The following is a 20,135-nucleotide window of genomic DNA, read 5'->3' as shown; positions in this document are numbered from 1 at the left end:
AAGCTAAGAGTTGAAGAATTTGTGAATAATCCCCTTAGACTGACAAACAAGATAAGTTATTTAGGGCCTCATGCAGAGAGCATCGAATTTTCAAATTGGCGAATTTCATAAAAAGTAGCTTTTTTGGAGAGTTTTATTCTCCATATGCAGAAAAGTTCGAATTCTGCTATGTTTAACATGGATGCGTGTGGCGAGTTTAAATGGGAAAGATGCGCGCTTCAGAAATGTGTAAAGAAAAAATCACGCATTTTTTGTCCCCTTTGCTATAGGCGGTGAGCGCCATCTTATTGCCAACTTTTCCTGGCGCGGCAAAAATGAGAAAATCGCGCAATTTTCCTGGCGCGAACAGCCGCTACATGCCGTTCGTACCTCTCTGCATTCGGAGAGTTTTAAAAATGGCGAGATGGAGGTTCTCGCCAGCCGCGAGGCGAGTTTTAGAAATAGAAAAAAAAAATTGGCGCGTTTTTCGTAACTCGCCATTTTCTGCCGTTTGCTGCGCGAAATTGTTCAAAAAATGGCGAATTTTGAAATAACGATGCTCTCTGCATGAGGCCCTAAATGCCTAAAGTTGTTAACTATTAGAAATCACATTTTGATGAAAATGTAAAGGGTTCATGGAATAAACAATAATTGTTTTGTGACTACTCCTACGAAGATAAATTCAAGAAGAATTAACACTACACATCATGGATTTTGAGCATTGCATTTAATTTGATATTACAGAGAACGTGGTGTAAAAACATCAGTTCACTAGAATCATTATAACTTGCAAATCATTTAGAAAATGGATTGATGTCAATAACTTTGCACATAATTTGTGAGACGTGTTGTTTGATTAATATGGTTGTTCATGTCATCTAGAAACCAGTAGTGGCATAGGTAAATCTGCCTGCTCTTTCATTGGCAAATACTGTACATTTGCATGTTATAATATCTTCAAACCAAAAGGTAAAGTTAAGTGGCAGCCAGGATCACAGGATATTGAACCTATGTGTGTTTAGTGCACTGACTTCTTTTTTAGTGAAGATCTTGTCAGTTGCTACATTCCTGCTTCTAATAAGCTTAAAATGCATAATCTTTGATAATTTCCAATAGAGAATGGAAAGATTTGTACAAGCATTGGAGATACATCACAAAATCTTAAAATATAGTCTCTGGTAAAATGCCAAAATAGCCCCGTTTGCATTTATTGTTACTCTATGGATTCCATGGGTTGTAGATTGAATCGCTTTAAAGGAGATATCACTGACCCACATTTGCATCTTATTTTAGTACTTTGAATGTGGGGTTTAATGCAAAATCAAAGTTCTGCTTCTACCTCATTTTCTTAATATATCACCAGGACATAGACATAGTGTGTACTTTGGTACTTTTCAGCTTTGCTATCTCTGAATATATTTGTTCTAAGATTAATTTAATCAGAGCAATAACAAGCCTGATTTATTTCCCTTAACATTTTCTCCATCATCTTTAGGAAAGCAAAAAAAAAAAACTTTGTAGTTTGTTTTCTCAAATATATATCCTGGCTCTAAGCATCGACATTCTTTCATTTCTTCCTTATAGTTACAAAAACTGTACATTACAAACAGTATAGAAACAAACAAACAAAAAAGAAAATAATTTGCAGCACATTCTGGCTAATGGTCTATATGCAGTTAGATTTACAGATCAAAAAGAACTAAGTTAGAGCCTAATTCTTCATAGTGCACAGTAGATACAGTATATCACTAGTTAGTGGAAGTGATTTTGTGTTGCTAGTTTTCATCTGCACAGAGGACTAAAGACAACTCTGTTCTGTAAAGCTTTCCTCCATCCGACAAGGCCATGATGCTTTTCTTGTATGTTGCAATGCTGTTAATGTCAAGCTCCTATTAAAAGAACAGATAATGCTTTGTAATCCAGTTTAGTTAACCATATAACCAACCCAATTTGCACATGAATCAGGGCAAAATATGTCCCCTTTCTTATCAGAGAATCTGCACTGATGCATTTCCCATCCCAATTCTCATCTTTATACATTTTGCATAACTATTCATATGATGCTCTTCAAATATTTTAAAAGCATCTCCAAACCTCCATGACCAATGTATTCTGTGAAGGATTCACATCCCTATTACCAAGGATAAGACTTCTTAATGTGCTTCAGCAATTACAGTGAGAAGTTCTCTCTTTATCCTTTCTATAAATTAGTCAGATATTTTTTTTAAATCTAATTTAAATCCAGATTGTCCCTTTCCGGAAATAAAATCAACAATTACCTTTTTATTCTTTTCACAAAGATCTTTTAACAAGGCATCCAATTCATTTTCATCTATGTATCCACTGCCATCCTGTATGATAAATAAATGGAAAGCAGCCTTGTGACAAGAAGGTTTTAGCCTCATTCAAAGGTACAGAACTCAAAGTTTCTCTCATAACAAACAGCATCACAGAATATTAAATATGGACCACAGTATAACAAGTGAAAAACATAACACTAGTTCAAATACTAATTAGCTATACTATTGCAGATGCACAAGAATAAATGGATTGGGGACATATGTTTATTATTTAATCAGCAAAAACATACCTGATCATATAACTCAAAAACCTTATTAAATTCTTTTCCACACATTTTGACTCCCTAGAAGACAAAGCATATATATAAAGAATGTTATACCGTTGGTACACTTGCGAACAATGATAGATATGAATTTCTCTTATACTGTACTGTACGTAAAAATGCTGCATACCTGGAATTTTAGAAGGAAATTCTCCTGCACAGGAAGTAACCTTTGGGGAAAGCATAGTATATTCAATTTAATTAGTATATCACTTCATATGGAAAGTCGTTTGCATTCACTAATCATGACATTTAGAAGATGAATTAAAAAAAGAAAATGTAAACATTTCTATTAGAGGCTAAATAAGGAGCAGTCTGTTTAATAGAAGGTGGAGATTAAGCATTAACCAAGATTCACAGGGGATATATATCAAGATGGTACAGTTTTTTATCTGTATCAATTTGCATGGGCAACATATGTACTGTATAAAGCTTTTTTCGATGTACTGAATCTATAAAAAAATAAAAGTTAAAGTATTTTATGTGTAGTGTATTTTTTTTTTTAGAAATGTACATCCTTTGATCTGCTCCAAAGACAACATTTATAATCAGCTAATTAGTCTGGAACAGGCTGTGTTTCTTGTGGCTGATAAAGAAGAGTGACGTGGAAATAAAGATCATTCATATGGATGCTCAAACTATAAAAAAAAACAAAAATGTTTCAATTATGAGCAAACATTTTTAGAGAGTCATTAAGTTCTTTTTCTTAAACAGTAGTTGCAACAAGGTTCAAACATGCACAGCATGAAGCACATGTACTTTCTATTTCTGCAAATGTCCTCATTGATAGCAAAAGAGGCAACAATGTGCCACAATTGTCAGAGAATAATTCTCGTCTGAATAGCCACCTGAATTTGTGAAATGTTTAAAAACATGTACAGTATGAAACATGATTTTCCTAATTCATAATCCTCATAAATCTATCCACACATTTATAGGTATATTTTTGTCAGATTTTAATGTTATGCCTTAAGCTGGACTTTGACTTCTGAAGCGAAGTTAGAATTGATATTACTTTAGGTAGACTTGGATAACTGAGCTTCATTAGAGTACAATAACTTCATTAATTCTCCTTTACCATGTACATTACATACTAAAACAATATACAGTGAACATTTTGGGGACAATGACTGACAGGGTTTGTGTTCTCCTACTTAGCAAAAATCCAATGTAAGCTGCCATTGCTTAAAATAAATAAATAAATATATATATATGCTGGGTGATAATGGGGAAAGGCGGGGTTGCAGACCTACCTAAGACATGCAGATGAGCATACAGTTATATTTGCATATTTGCTTTCCTGTGGAGGGTTTTTGTCACTTTTTTTACTCACCATAACTTAACTCAGTATTATGGTTTAGCCTATCCCATAGCCTCTCTTGCATTCCCAGTAAAATCAACCCCACACTGATGAGACCCATCAAGGTCGAAACGGCTGTCTGTGGGTGGTTTTCTGGGTATGCACCTTAACCCTGGCTGTGCTCAAAGCTGTGACCATGCAGCAAGCTTAAGCCTATAGGGAACCATGTTAAAAATGGTTATTGAGGCAAAAAGTGACCCTGTGTGCTCATTTGCATGTCATTTCCCAGAATCCCTTGCTGCAGTGGAAGTGCTGTATGCTGGGTGATAATGGGGAAAGGCGGGGTTGCAGACCTGCCTAAGAAATGCAGATGAGCATAAAGTTATATTTGCATATATATATATATATATATATATATATATATATATATATATATATCACATTTTACAAAGTCTCCCTCTGGGAAAAGAGACATATTATATAATAAACTTGTCAGAACATTTTCTTAAATAATAAATAAACAGCTAAGTAGCAACACCAGTCTTCAGAAGCAAAGAATACATTTTAAACTACATAATATTTTACATGTTTGTAATCGATTAAAGTAGTAATTGTAGATTGTGTACAATTGTGTATTGTTTACCTTAATAGATCCAGGAGATCCACAGAGTTCAAGAGTGATGCTCTCAAACCAGGGAGCCCCTGGTTGCCGATTAAAGAAACTAAACATTTTTGCCACTTTCTGGGATGAAACTATAATATGGTCACTTGGATCACCAATAGAATCAAGAGAGGATGCTATGGCTTTCTCTTGTCTGCCAGAGTCAAGGCTTACCACAGTGGCTATAGTGTTCTCCTATGCATGTGTTCTTGTCCGAAAGAGTTCAGATATTTATTGTGTTTGAGATCCACGGGATTACCCAGATCGATCAATGTAAAACTCAAGGCATACAATAAAAAAATTGAGCATCTGCTTTAAGAGGTAGTGTTTATTCCTCTTCACTGGCAAAAAGTACAATGGCCTACTGCAAATGGTACAATCCAATGGTTCCACATCTATATAGAATATTTAGAATTGCAAGTACCTTACCTTGCCATTTCTGTAAGGCCCAGTTTTCCATCATTATTTGAATCAAACATCCTGAGCTACAAATAAGAAAACTTTATCAATCATTTTCTTTGACATATGAAACATTGCTATTTCTTAATATTAACACAGAACTGCTCTGATTTTAAAGCCCCTATTAAATATTGTACATATGAGTAAAACATAGCTGAGGATGTATAAATACCATATACAGGCATACCCCGCATTAACGTACGCAATGGGACCGGAGCATGTATGTAAAGCGAAAATGTACTTAAAGTGAAGCACTACCTTTTCCCACTTATCGATGCATGTACTGTACTGCAATCGTTATATACGTGCATAACTGATGTAAATAACGCATTTGTAACAGGCTCTATAGTCTCCCTGCTTGCGCACAGCTTCGGTATAGGTAGGGAGCCGGTATTGCTGTTCAGGACGTGATGACAGGCGCATGCGTGAGCTGCCGTTTGCCTATTGGGCAATATGTACTTACTCGCGAGTGTACTTAAAGTGAGTGTACTTAAAGCGGGGTATGCCTGTATACAGTACTATAAGAATAGTAGATAGATAGATTAGAAGTTGATGCATTTTTTTTTACTGTGTTAGCATTTTTTCCACAATATTGAATACTTAAGTAATAATCCCTGAAGAACAGGGCATTACTGGCCAATAATACCCTGGCTGGAAGAGTTGAAGGCCCGAGGCGAAGCCGAGGGACTTTAACCCAGCCAGGGCATTATTGGCCAGTAATGCCCTGTTCTTCAGGGATTATTACTATTATAGGCTAAATGTAGGCTTATTTGATAAATAATAGACACTTTTGTAAAGTTAAATATATTTTTTTATTCAAATAAAATGGTAAATACATGAAACAACCTCTATATACTCTTAAACTGCAGATATCTATATCCACACACTGCCGCCCCCTCTGTGTGTATACACACACACACACACACACACACACACACACACACACACACACACACACACACACACACACACACACACACACACACACACACACACACACTGCTGCTACACACACACACATACACACACACACACACACACACACACACACACACACACACACACACACACACACACACACACACACACACACACACACACACACACACACACACACACAACAACACACCACACACAACACAGTGCCTCTACACACACACACTGGAGCTCTAGACACACAACACAGCACCTCCTCTACACTCACTATACAGCAGCTCTACACACACAGCAGCAGCTCTACACACACACAAACTCTGCTGCTACACACACATGCTACACCCATAAACACTGCTACTGACACACAACACACACACACACGCACTGGAGCTCTAAACACACAAAGACACACACACACACACACACTGGAACTCTATACACACACACACACACACACACACACACACATCAGCTCTACACTCACACAAACTGCTGCTACACATACAACAGCACAACACACACACAAACACACAACACAGCACCTCTACACCTCCCTCCCCCCACACACACAACACTGCACCTCAATACACAACACACTTACTTCTTTGCAGTCTCTCCCCCCTCCTCCCCCCAATTAAACTGAATCTGCTCAGAAAATCTCAGTCAGCTCGGGAGGGGGAGGAGTCAAACCTTGGCTGATACATTTTGACCAATCCCCTGCCATGTCTCAGAGCTTTTACTTAATTCAAACAAATCCCCTGCCCTGTCTCAGCTGTTCTGAAAGCTGATTGGCTGGAAATAAACAGATTGAAAACTGCATTTTGCAAACTGCTGAAATTCAGGGCAATACTATGGATAATGCCCGGAATTTTAACCAATCAGAGAGCAGGATTTTCAATAATGCCCTGAATTTTACTGCTTTAGCCTATAATGGTCTATAACTGATATAAGAGCAAGACAAACAGGGTCCCTCTGGAACCAGTAATGTAAATGGACATTTAAACTCAAAGGATCAGAGGGTGGCAGATCCTCACCAGCCTTATCTACCCAATATTCATATTTTTATTTTATAATTCATAGTTGGTGATTTATTTTAGTGCAAGTCTACCTCTATATACCATCTCCACTTTCCAGGACCCAATCTACACTATTGCACAACTCTTCCACTTTAATGTATCATTGTAAGCTTGATTGTTCCTCTTCTATGGCAAATCATTGGCCCCTGTTAGCTTACTAATTTATAATACTGGCGGTATTTTTCTTTTAAAACTGGGTCTACCCCTTTCTCCTAATTTATAACTAGAAGTTCTAATCATTCAAATCTCGGGCACTATTGGGAAAGGAGATTAGAAAGTCAATTTGCCTTCTATTATAGTCCTGTATTAGTAATCATTAGTGTAACAGATGTTGATATTTTTTTGATCAATAACATGACTCCTTATTAGTCATAATGGAGATATATAAAAAGAGTTGGCTACATTCAAAATAAAGCAGTTGTTTTATCCTTTATTCTCTTCCATATAAGTAATCACAATCTGCAAGGAATCCAATTTTCTGCCGGGCATTACTGGCTTCCATAATTAAATACTAGAAAATGGCAGCAAAGTAAAAATATCTTTATCATGGATTTCATCAAATGAATTATGTGAATCAGTGCATATTGTTTTCATTGGCATTGGAATGTGGTATAATATTAAAACAAACGAGGATATCAAGAACATGTTTTATTCAATATGGCTTATTCATATTTAACTAAACATTTAATACAAGTTACATTTAATTGTATAGTCACAAGAAACATAGATTGTAAGCTCATTTGGGCAGGGCTGTGTCTGTAAAATCATTCCTATGTCCTGCGTTCTGCGCACTATACTGTAATTGTGAAGCGCTTTCAGTCCCATTGGTAGATAAGTGCTAGATAAAATAATAATTATTTCAGTAAAAACTAGACAGGCTTAGTTTACTATGTATTTCTCTGTTCATGATCTACATTTCCTGTACCTAAAATATGCAATAGATACATACTAGAATTGAATGCAATTGAGCTCCATGGGGATTAATATTGTTGCCTGGCACAGATGCCATTTTAACCTGTGTATAAAATAAAATTAAGTCCAAAATAAAATCCATGTTAATGATTCTATTACTATGTATGTACTCTGCCACTCTTCTTAGAAAATTTAATTATCTATTAAATGATACTGACATGAATTTGATATTAGAAAACCCCGGGATATAATTTGTTTGCCGTCATCAACAATTATTTCTTAGCTTTTTTAGTAACCTTTACAAGTGAAATATCTCTCGCTGGAATCATCTACTGAATCCTGGTGCTAATATAAATAACCGGCCTATCTTCTTACCAGGCTTCTCTCATGCAATCAACTGTATTACAATTGCTGATAGTTCGGTATGATCATTTCGCTCTTCTACATTAGCCTTTGTATCTAACCCTTTCTAATCAATCTTTGTCTCTCCACTTTTTTGACTATACAAAGAGAAAAAAAATGATAAATCCAATTATCGTTTGGGATTCAAGTTACTTATCTTGTTGCTCAGTACAATATAGTTACTCCTCAAGCCTATATTAATGCAAGTCGGGTAAATTTGAAACAAAGTAACAACACATTTCCACTGAGAGATGTGCTCCAAATTACTCTCCTAGGCCCAGATTTACCCATTGATGCGGATCCTTAGTAAAATGATTGTTAGTAAATGGTCCTTAAGGTGTCCTGTGGCTTAATACAAATGCTGCATCTTTATTCAATATATTTTGTGGATTGAACTACAATGTAACAGAGCTTAATCATTTTAGGGCATACAGCATTGGAAACTATAGTAACATTATATATATATTTAAGATTAATAGTTATCCTTATAATTACAGCATAACATTTGATAGGATTATTATCATATCCTTTAAGACTCAGCACCAACAGCACATGAAATTTTCATGGGTTGCAATGTAACTTCAGATGTACCTTCCACCAGCATTTGCTAAATCCCTTTCCCTTCTCTTCATCTAAAAAAGCTTAATAAAAAGCTCAACTTTTCAACTAGTCTTTCAGCATTCTATAAAATGCTACGCTATACCTTACTTTTTTAGCTTCTGTGCTATACGCTTTTATTCCTAACATTTACACTCTCACAGACTCAGTCGATAATTGCTGTATGTATGGATCAATTCTGTAATAAAACAAGCTACATTTAGTATGCTTCACACAAGCAGTGCCTTTGAACATATCACTGCCAGAGAAGGGGTTAATTCAATTATGAACAGAGCTTAGAATAAAGCCATCAGAATATCAATAAATTAAAGGAATGAACTCCATCTTGAGTAATATCTCAATGTATTCGCTACCCACAAGCAGCTCATCATTATGCGTATAACACTCCTACAGTACAGTATGTGTTAAATCACTGATAAACCACTTCAACACTACAACCGACTGGAGTCACATTCAGTACAGTGCATTGCAGGCCATCCTGGTTTTAAACTTTATAACTTTATATGAATAGTGTGTTCACTCCTCATATAAATTAGCCAGCAAGTTCCAAACAAAATGTAAACACATTACAAAAAATGTAAATTAATATACAGTATGTTCATAAAATAGAGAGTTTATCAGAGGTGGAACATGAATGGGTATTATGTTTTAAACCGTTCTGCTCATTTGAAAGCACAGATACTGCTGGATTCTCCTGTGATTCCCTCTCTTCAAATGACATGCTTTTTTACTCATTAAGAATTAGGACACTTAATAATAGCAGAGTGCACTTTTCAGAACAGGATATCACAGCCAGTAATGACTTTGCCTTTTCAGCATACTGCTTACATAAAAGACATCTCGCACAGCACCTATTAACTATTAGAACTTGCATAGCAGCTCACTTCTAAATCTATCAATGTAATACTATTATTAAACTCGGTTGCACATAATATATAATTGTATCCGTGTGATGAGATCCAGTTAATGAACAGACAAAATCAATGCCAGCATACATTTTCAAATATTTTATACCCGTGACATGAGATTTAGTCACTCACCATCATAGTCATATTAAGAAAAGATATGCGCTATCAACAATGTTTTACTAATGAGTACATGTATCTGCACATTTAAAAGAGCTTTCATTCCACAGTCACATACATTGTATGGGGACAAACTTGGTTAGGATTTATGCATTAGGAACCTTTAGTGAATAGGGAGTCTACAGTGCATTACTTTACCAATGTATTCAGTTTTCAAAACTGGATTTAAGATGTTAAACCTTTAGGCAAGAGAAATTAGGTCAGATTGTCATTGATGTTACTTGTCCTAATAAAATGAACGTAATTTGGGTCATTTTATCCTTCATTCAGGGTATGGAAGCAAAAGTTGCTGACTGCTTTTTAGTTTGAAACTTTTTGCATTATGTAATGATTTATTGTGGCACTTTATTTGAAAACAAAGATGCACGTTAGAAGTAATTTCTTTCCCAATACAATTATCTGTTTCACAAAGAGTCATTTTTAAAGGTCTCTTAGCATCATGGCATTAAGGGACTGTGCATGACTTTTGTGATATGTACGTAAATTGTGTGTTGGGGAGTTTGTATACGAGTCATTACATGACACATTTTGTAAGCGTGTTTCTATGTGTCCTGCTTTGACTAGCAAAAACAAACAACTTTCCTACTGTAGGTCTGAGGTGGTATAAATCTCCCTGGCTAAGGCCGCGTCCATAGTAAGCGCGACAGCGTGAGCAACATCGCACGCGCCACACACAAAAGCCTATGAGGCATTGTGCACGGCCATAGAGCACGCGTCCGCATGCACGAGTGCGACGGCGCGACCGATTTTTCGAGAGACAAAATCTTTTCATTTTGTCTCGCGACGGCCGGGTCATGTGCGTGGTTCAGCCAATGATGGCGAACTGGTCACGTGACACCCCCAAACATGGAATTGAAGCTGCTCTTGGTGGTGTCTCCTTCTCCAGGCCCTACAGGCTACAGATCACCTGTGCTGCAGGTGCGTGCGACATCACGTGCTCCATTGCACGCGTGCGCTTACTACAGTACGTACAAAGCCTAATGGTGTATGTCAGACATACTGTATATAAATTGATTCACAATCTCACCAATTGTAACATATAAACTGTTATGCATACTGTAGAAAATGCATTTCAGACTCAGGCCTTCAGTGCCCTTCAGACTTCTATATGTACTACTGAACAGTAGAAGGGATATGAATGTACATATTTGAAGCTGTTTTGGACACTTTTTCACTTTTCATCCACGGACAAAACTGAAAGATGGTTTTAATATTGCAATTAAAAGGTGAATCCTTACCGTTGTTTGTGTGTATTCTTCCAATTTTGAGTCTTCATATGGTTTGTTTGCCTTCTTTAGCAAGTCTTTAAGAAAGCTCTAGTAAAACACAAAGTCAAAGTATTGTAGTGCATCGTTATAGAAACCTGAGTAAAAGAAGTACAGTAAATGAGTACTTTGGTGCTGTGGAGATTATCAAGGGCCTCAATTCTGTTCTTTCTTTGGAATAAAGGTCAATAAAGGTCATATTGAAACTGACATAAAAGAAAAGTATGTTTTGGTCTCTGATGCTGCAAACTGGGAAAAAATTCATGAAAGTTCATACTCTAAAAATTGTTTTGCATATCATGGGTAGACTGTATTAAAGAAGAAATTAAACTTGTTTGATGAAGTAACCAATATGTTATTGGGCAATATGTAATTTATTTGATATAAAGCTGACCATTGTTTGGTCTTTTACTTATCTATTAGTTTGAATGGAAAAAATGATGCATGGCCCTGATAAATATTTGAAAAAAACTGCTATAAGGCCTTGTAATGTATTGGATAATAAAAGATAATGTAAAATCATGAAAATGGAAAATATTTGGATTTCTTTATATAGTTATTTAGGATTTCTGTAAAACTATATTTTGGGTCTAAAAATATATTTTATGAATTGTGTCAGTGTCTCCCACTACAAAAGTTATGTTTTTCACCATTGATGATATTTTACACTATGGGTTTTGGCAAAGTTTGCGTGTTAAAAATGTAACTGCTTTTATGTTACTGAACAGTTATTAAATAACAAAAAGAGTATTTTCTAACATTGTAGACTAGTTGTATGTATTTTTATTCTCTTCAAATTAACAGCCTTTCCAACAATTCTAATCATAAAATAGTATTTTTCAAGTGGATTTGATTAGGGCACAATCATTTTACATTTTGTATGATTCCTTTGGTAAAATATTGATACCAACGTTTTATTGTAGTCAGGGGTTATAAGGAGTTGATTACAAATGTTGTCTATTGAAACTGTGCCCTAATTTTTAGTTAGCTTTAAATGAAATAGGAGTTGAACGATACTTAATAAAGCCTACTGTAAAAGTCTATCTGTACTTAAAAATGACATCTATGCTGATGAATAACCTGATAATTGTTTGTCATTTATATTAAGCCATTTTTTTCTCTTTTTTCTCTCAATAGTTTATTGCTATTAAATAGAATATCACACAGTGACAGCATCACATTGTGCTTTGTAATTAAAAGTACAGCACCCTATTGAGGTTAAGCATTTTTGTACTATGTAGTAAAAAGTCCCACATAAACGTTCTTTTAAAAGGGTTCTTGCAGTGCAGTACATTCCAAATAAATCTAAATTTAGTGTACAATAAAGTATCAAAGTGTAAAAGTTATGTAAATGTATGGACATTTTTAAAACAATGTATCACAAAATCATTTTTATTTTAGCATGAATTATATAGCTCAGTTAATTGTTAATTATGGTCCATAGTCTTTTCGAGCATATAGGGAAATATTGGAGTGATGTTTATTTATTTATTTATAAAATGTTTTACCAGGAGGTAATACATTGAGAGTCCTGAGCATAGAGTTAAGATGTCAAATAATGCATGGTTACAAATACATACATTAAGTATGTTACATAAGTGAACAGGGTATACATTATTATATACATGTATATAATATATGTTTGGAAAAGGACATCACGAAAGCTCAGTAGAAAATAGCTGTGTAGCCATATCTTGAAGATCGAAGAGCAAGATGGGAAGTTTTGCCCACTGCTGATGAGGAATTATATATAAATTCTACCTTTTTGAATGGTCTTTGAAGAAAAGAAAGTTTGCTAAACAAATGAAACATTTATTTTCAGAAACTCGTGTGACTTGTATCTGTCCATAGTTACTTTTACATTACCTTAAGTTCATCCTTTTCTATGAAGCCACTGTGATCAGTATCATATCTTCGCCATGTCTGCAAAAAGATAGAGTCAAGGGTAAATCATATTTAAAGTAGCATGATAAAAAAAAGGGTTTATTGATTAAATAATTAATTAAGCTGCCATAGTGCTGATTCTGGACTACTGTACAGAATCTCCCATTTAATTGGATGGAAGATTCCGTACTGTAGGATTCCGTACTATAGGATTCCGTACTGTAGGATTCCGTACTGTAGGATTCCGAACTGTAGGATTCCGTACTGTAGTGCTGAATCAGCACTCGGGTCATTGCTTAATAAAGTACCCCCTATATATCCCTAGCAGATTTTTTGAGCTTTGTAATTGTGTGAAAATAATCATCTTGCACATGCATCTGTTAATATCAGTGTTACAAGGAACAATGTATTGATTTTCCATCTGATATGCAGAATGGACGAGTTAGAGGAGAACTTACAGTACTTGATTCACACGACTTATTTATGTATCAGTTTTTGATTGTCTTTGCCATAAGTTCTGTCACTTAAACTGCCCGGTCTAAGCGGGTGTTAACCTAAATAAACTTGTTCCAAGTTTACCAAACCTCAAAATAAACTGTTACTTTAATGTGGACACAATAGTAAATAATTGATGGTGACTTGCATTCTTTGCTTAAAACACGTCAACCTAAATGTAACTTTCAAAGAGATTGATTTCAAATACCTGCATGAACTCCTCACTTGACTTCAGCTGCTGTCTAAAGAACAACAAGAAGTTCTCTTCAGTTGGCAGGATTTGAGCAAGCTGAAAAAAATAGCATATAATGGAAATTAAAATTATGCATTACCTGAGGGCCTTCATTCTGCAAATGTGGTAGCAAATATTTTCCAGGACATGAGGAACTGTTAGAGGAACAATAAATCACATTTGCAATGGAAACACATTGTTTCCGCTTAATCTTTTACAGTTTATTACTTTAAAACTGTCAGGGGAGGAGGAGAGGCACCTACAGCATTTAATGGGGTTATGTCATCTTGAAAAATGTATTAATAAATTAAGAAATAGTAGAAGTGATCGGTACTGTTCTCATTTATTAAAAGTGAAGCCCTGAAGGAATCCATTATACACACAGCAAAAAGAATAAGAGAAAATGACATCTACTTTCCTCTGGGAAATGGAAAAAAAACCTAATTCTGTATGTACTGTATATTCCTTGTATCACAGGCCTATCCAATTTTGCAAACTAACACACAATTTACCTGCTGCTGACGTGAATTAAAAAGCATAATAACCACCTGCTACAATTTATCAATCTGTTTGTGAACAAGTGAATGGGCCTTAAGGTTTCTTCCAGTGCTAGATTAGAACTGCTAATTAATGTTGATATGGCCCAATGCTTCTTGTAGAAAGTTTTGAGAGCTTTGTCTGTGAAAGTTCATTAAAGTTTTCACCTTTTTGGGCATTTTATTTGTTGCAAAGTTGTGTGCAGAGTTTTATTAATCTTATGTGAAGGTTTGTGCTCATTCAATTATGTTGATAAAGTTCAATAGTGCCAATTCGGTACTGCCACCATGGCCGCTATCAGGGGGCAGTACTGGGAACAGTGTCCCGGCAGCTGAGGGGGGCCCACTCAGTTGAACTTGGAAGTTGGGCCTGACCGGAAGTAGGTTTTGACTTCTGGGACTGGTGAGTGGCTAAGTCCCTTGGTCTACTGGGAAACATACAAGGACCAGGTGGACACTCTCCCGCTCCTCCCCCAGGTCGTCAGGCTCCCTGTTTCCCCTCCATGCACTGAATAAGCTGTCAGCACCCCCTGCGCTCACCAAATGTTAAGGAGCTGTCAACACTCCTCCTCCCTCTGCTCATTCACTTGGGGCCCTGTGTTACATTTGTGTCTTTGGCCCCATACAAACTAGTGGCGGTACCGACTACCGCACTGTAACTCCCATTCAAGACAAAGGGAGTTTCTGTGCAGTAGTGCAAAATCAGCACTTTCGCACTTAATTGAATAAGTGTGAAAGTGTCAGTAAAGCCAAGGAACCCATGAGAAATCTGCGTGCAATATGAGAATTCTGAAATGACTAAGACCTTACAGAGTTAAGCTGCATATAAATGAAAAAAAAAATGACTAGCAATAACTGTTACTTTTAATTATAAGTAATCAGATGTATAAATAAAAGTCACACAGCACTGTTAGTAGATGTGACAATATCTCAAATGTTCACGGATTTGGTAAACTGGGCATTCACAGCTTTGAAAAAGTCACAAAAGTTTTTTTTAAAAGTGACAAAAATGACCAAGAGATAATAGCTTATTGAGAAATTACACGTTGATTTCCAATGCTGTGGGCATTTTGGTCAATCACACTAAATTTGTTGACATTTTTTGGGGGTGAATATAGCAAATGTTGCAAATACAGTATGACTCAAGTTTTCACATCTCAAGCTGTCATAGTTTTCCCAGAAAAAGAGATGATGACTGTAAACCATAAAAATAAAAATGGAATAAAACATATTTAATGTGCCACCCTTACCTAAATTCAGAAAGCCATACCATGTCAGATCCTAATATTAATCCCTTTCCAGCATTCTTTATTATAATATAGCCTTACTTTGTCTTTCTAGGTAGGTCTGGCACCACCAACCCAGATACTGTTACCAAACCACAGACTTGAATCTATGTCCACCATAAACTGGCCTACGAGCCTATATATAACTTCTTCTTCCAAAGTATCCTTGGGGTACAGGCAGGCTTCACTTAAGAACTATTTAAGTCCTTATCTTGAATTTATCTCATCCACACAAAACACTCCTCTGTGTGTAGCCCTGTTTCTCCTTGAATACAGAAATGTCCCTAAACTATCATTACTAATGGAGAAGGGTTCCCTACTCTAGGGTCTGTCCCTACAGCAACCACAAGCTGTACAGTGACTCGGGCCTAGGGGAATTCTCTGGCCTAGTGCAGAGGCTACTTGCCTCTCTGCACAGACACCTCCTACCCCTTTCCCTTCCTGGACCCGACTGCAAGCGTGCTCCCCTACTCAACCTCCTACTTCCCTTCCTGAGAATATCCTCATACCCTATTGGTTCCCTGGTGTCAGGTGGTCGTGCCTAATACTCCTGGGACTTGTAGTCCCCTGCTAGAGCCTCCTCCTGATTGGCTACCCTTCGCATGCTTTAGCCTGCACATGCGCGAACTGCCTGGAGGGGTCGCCGCAACTCGGACCCCACTGCACTTGCGCAATCACCAAAATGGCGGTGCCCTTACATTCGGGCCGCCGCGGCACCTCTGGAGTACCGGAGCGCTCCCTGCACTAGCCCTCACCTTCCGGACGAGCCGTCAGCGACTCGGCCGCCCCCACAATTCTCGGGTGCTCAGTGGAGGTGGGGGGGGGGGTGACCGGGAACCTGGCTACATCTGCATTCACTTTGCAAAGACAAAACAAAAAAACAAAAAACTAAAATGGAGCAAAACCTGCATTTGTCTAAAAGTTTGCCTATATTACATGTAATGTTATTTACTAAACCAATATTGTCTAATAGGTTGCCTATATTACATGCAATTTTATTTACTAAATCAATACATATAGAGCAATATTTACAGTGCGGTCTCTTGCAATAAGACACTTTCCAGCATTGGAAGACATCTTACAGTCCATTCAAGTGCATGGGCTGCACAGTGTTTTCCAGTGCCGGAAGCTGTCTTCTGGCAGAAGACTGCTTAGTAAATATGGGCTATAATATGATCTGTACCCAATATGGGGTTTCTGCCATTGTACCTTTAAAACCCTGGGGTGTTTGTAGTAGCACATTATCTAATATACGGTACATGTTTAAATTACAATATATAATGCAACAACATAAGATACATTTTAATTTATACTTTTGTTTAGATATTCTAATAGACAGCCAATTGCAAATAAAAGTTCCAAATAAACATAATCTGCAATTGATCCCTTATTATTGCATTATATTTGTCAGATACTACTTTGGATTCTTTTTATTTGTATTATTTAAATATAGGTGAAATGTAAGCTGACTTCACATTTATTCTGAAACAGATAATGAAGCAAATAAGGTATTTATGTAACTGGATAATTTACACAGGACGCGTGGCTATTTGTGCAGACAAATTCTTACCTATTTTTCAGCAGGTATTCATGAATAGTGTAACATTCATTAAACTTGAAAGATAATGGCCAACATTTTATATTTCTAAAGACTCCCTCAAAATCTATCATTTATCTGCTTTATCCTTGAGAAACAGTTCTCTCTACCCGATTTAAGCCATTACAATTTGAAGAGATCTTCCACATTTTTCTACCAAACTGCACTGAATGGAGTCAACTGTGGAATTCATTATCTTTAGTCATTCATATTGGTTGTGTTTCTTGTATGCAAATACTGTATTTGTAGCAATTTCCGCAGGGAGTTCATAGTTTAATTATTTATCAAAAATATGTATATAGTCATAGCATAGCATTTGAGACTTCAAAAGAGAAAATATATAAAATGAATCATCTTTCTCTGACTCAATTTCAACAGAAAATGAATTGCATGCTCTCTCCTCCAACCACAGGAAGCATTAGAAGAATTATTTCTAAGAGACTTTTCTTAATGAAGAAAATAACATCCTTGATAACCATGCCACAATGCTTCATGACTAATTTGAGCTTCATTTTGTATATATTGTTCTCTCTCTATATAAATTGATCCTACAGAAAGGCCGGCGCTCATGTAACTAATTGCAAACCTGCCTGGTTGCACTGAAGCATAACAATGTATAAAAAGTAAATTAAGTCGGGTATCTCTGGAGCTTATAAAAAGAGAAAGGTTAATTCTTGACATTATATATATATATATATATAGATATATAGATATATAGATCTATACAATATATATATATATATATATATATACTGTATATAGTTACACTAGCAAAATGCGCATAGGGTTAACTTCTGGGATAGCAGAGGACTACCCAGCGGACCCAACAGCTGAGGACCCATGATGTAATACTGAGGAGGTGGAGCCAGGGAAACACGCTGACTCGGGGTTCCACTGCCCTGCTTGCTATCGTTTGCTGTGTATGCTGTTTGTACCACAGTGCGTTCCCAGGATATGCTATTTTTAATCGCTTAAACGGTAAGTGTGATTTTATCTCACGTATAAAAGTAATCAAAACGATCTATACTACGTTCAACTTTTTATTCAAAATATATAACAAGGAGACATTAAGACTCCCCTATATAAGAAATAAAGAATTCCCTGATAACACTTATTCTCAAATGGAAAACCTGTGAGCATAACAACTGATCTGATACATAGTTCCCCACTGTATTAAGACATACTACTGTACATCAATTGTGGTCTCTCCTTTTTAATCCCCATCTTTTTTGCACTTAGGTAACTTGGAACAGTGTGTGTGTGTGTGTGTGTGTGTGTGTGTGTGTGTGTGTGTGTGTGTGTGTGTGTGTGTGTGTGTGTGTGTGTGTGTGTGTGTGTGTGTGTGTGTGTATATATATATATATATATAATCATTTACAAGAAAACCACATCAACCATTAGATTATATGGGGTGGTACAAACAAGATAAGGATCAGCAAAGGAGTGTGGCAGAGTGACACCATTTCACCAAAGCTTATCGCAGCAACACTTGAAGAATTGTTCAAGACATTGGATTGGGAAGGAAAGGGAATCAAAATCAATGGGGAATACTCAAGTTACCTATGATTTGCAGCTGACATTGTTATTTTTGCCACAAGTCCACAAGACCTCCAGCAACAAATCGGAGAACTCGCTGAAGGAAGTAAGAAAGTGAGCCTCCATATTAATCTCAGCAAGACCATGGTGATGTTCAACAAATGTGTCAACTCTGCAAAGCTCGAAATAAAGTCAATAGAAGAAGTTGAAGACTACTGCTGCGGCCGAGTTTATTCGAGCATTTGCCCGTTCTCGGCCGCAGCAGTAACCTGGCGCGCGCTGGAGGGTGCCGGGCGCGCGTCGAAGCAGCGGAAGAGAGCGCCCTCCGATCGGGGCGCTCTCCCTCCCGCTGCCGGGTCCGCGGGTCCCCCGGAACCCCCTGCCGCCGTCCCCCACATCGCGGGACACCAGGGCTCCCTCGGGGAGCCCTGGACGCGCGTGCAGGGGGCGCTGGCACCCGATGATGCGTGACCGCGCATCGGTGACGCGCGGCACGCCGAGGGAGTGGGGCTAGCAAGCCGGGGCATCCCCCGGCTTGCGGAACTAGCCCTGCTCGGATTAAGTGTGTCGGTAGTGTAGGTTTACCTGGCCGGAAAGTAAAAATGGATGAGAACCTTTACATGAAATTAATAGAATGAAGATGGGATGGGGCTCATTTGGAAGAAACAAGGCAATCTTTCAAGAAACCCTTCCACTTTGCCTTAAGAGCAAAGTTTTTGACTAGTGTATCCTGCACATGCTGACGTATGAATGTGAAACTTGGACCCCAAATGCAAACATAATTCATAAGTTTAAAAAACCTCAAAGAAGTATGGAGAGATGTATGCTGGGTACTACCCAAACGAACAGGAAAAAATTATAAATGGGGTTGAAACCAAACAAAAGTCTGTGACATAATCACAAGGGTGAAGAAATTAAAATGGCAGTGGGCCAAACATATCGCAAGAAGAAAGACCATCGTTGGACAAAGAAAATAAAAAGATCAAGATGATGACCAAAATGAAGATGGGAGGATGGAGTCAGAAAATGTGTTGGAGCAATGTGGAGAAGAGAGCCTTGCAAACAGAGTACCTGGAAATCATTGGGGAGGCCTTCATCCAGCAGTGGATCAACAAGGTCTGAAGATGATATATATATATATATATATATATATATATATATATATATATTATATAGATCTCTCTCTCTCTCTCTCTCTCTCTCTCTCTCTCTCTCTCTCTCTCTCTCTCTCTCTCTCTCTCTCTCTCTCTATA

General features: G+C 37.1%; 1 protein-coding gene across 1 annotated transcript in view; it reads right to left on the bottom strand.

The window, feature by feature from the left end:
• Positions 1-687: 687 nt before the first annotated feature.
• CALB1 (calbindin 1) overlaps positions 688-20,135 on the bottom strand; it is a 33,066-nt gene continuing 13,618 nt past the window's right edge. Inside the window, exons 4-11 of the mRNA XM_075582943.1 lie at positions 13,904-13,984; positions 13,183-13,239; positions 11,290-11,367; positions 4,993-5,048; positions 2,733-2,772; positions 2,570-2,623; positions 2,259-2,330; positions 688-1,868 (exon numbers count right to left, since the gene is read on the bottom strand). Of these exons, the coding sequence (XP_075439058.1) occupies positions 1,755-1,868; positions 2,259-2,330; positions 2,570-2,623; positions 2,733-2,772; positions 4,993-5,048; positions 11,290-11,367; positions 13,183-13,239; positions 13,904-13,984 (552 nt within the window). The 3' untranslated portion in view covers positions 688-1,754. The remainder of the gene's footprint in view (positions 1,869-2,258; positions 2,331-2,569; positions 2,624-2,732; positions 2,773-4,992; positions 5,049-11,289; positions 11,368-13,182; positions 13,240-13,903; positions 13,985-20,135) is intronic.

The sequence above is a fragment of the Ascaphus truei genome, chromosome 2, assembly GCF_040206685.1.
Source record: "Ascaphus truei isolate aAscTru1 chromosome 2, aAscTru1.hap1, whole genome shotgun sequence".
Classification (NCBI taxonomy): domain Eukaryota; kingdom Metazoa; phylum Chordata; class Amphibia; order Anura; family Ascaphidae; genus Ascaphus; species Ascaphus truei.
This window is presented reverse-complemented; position numbering and strand designations above follow the sequence as displayed.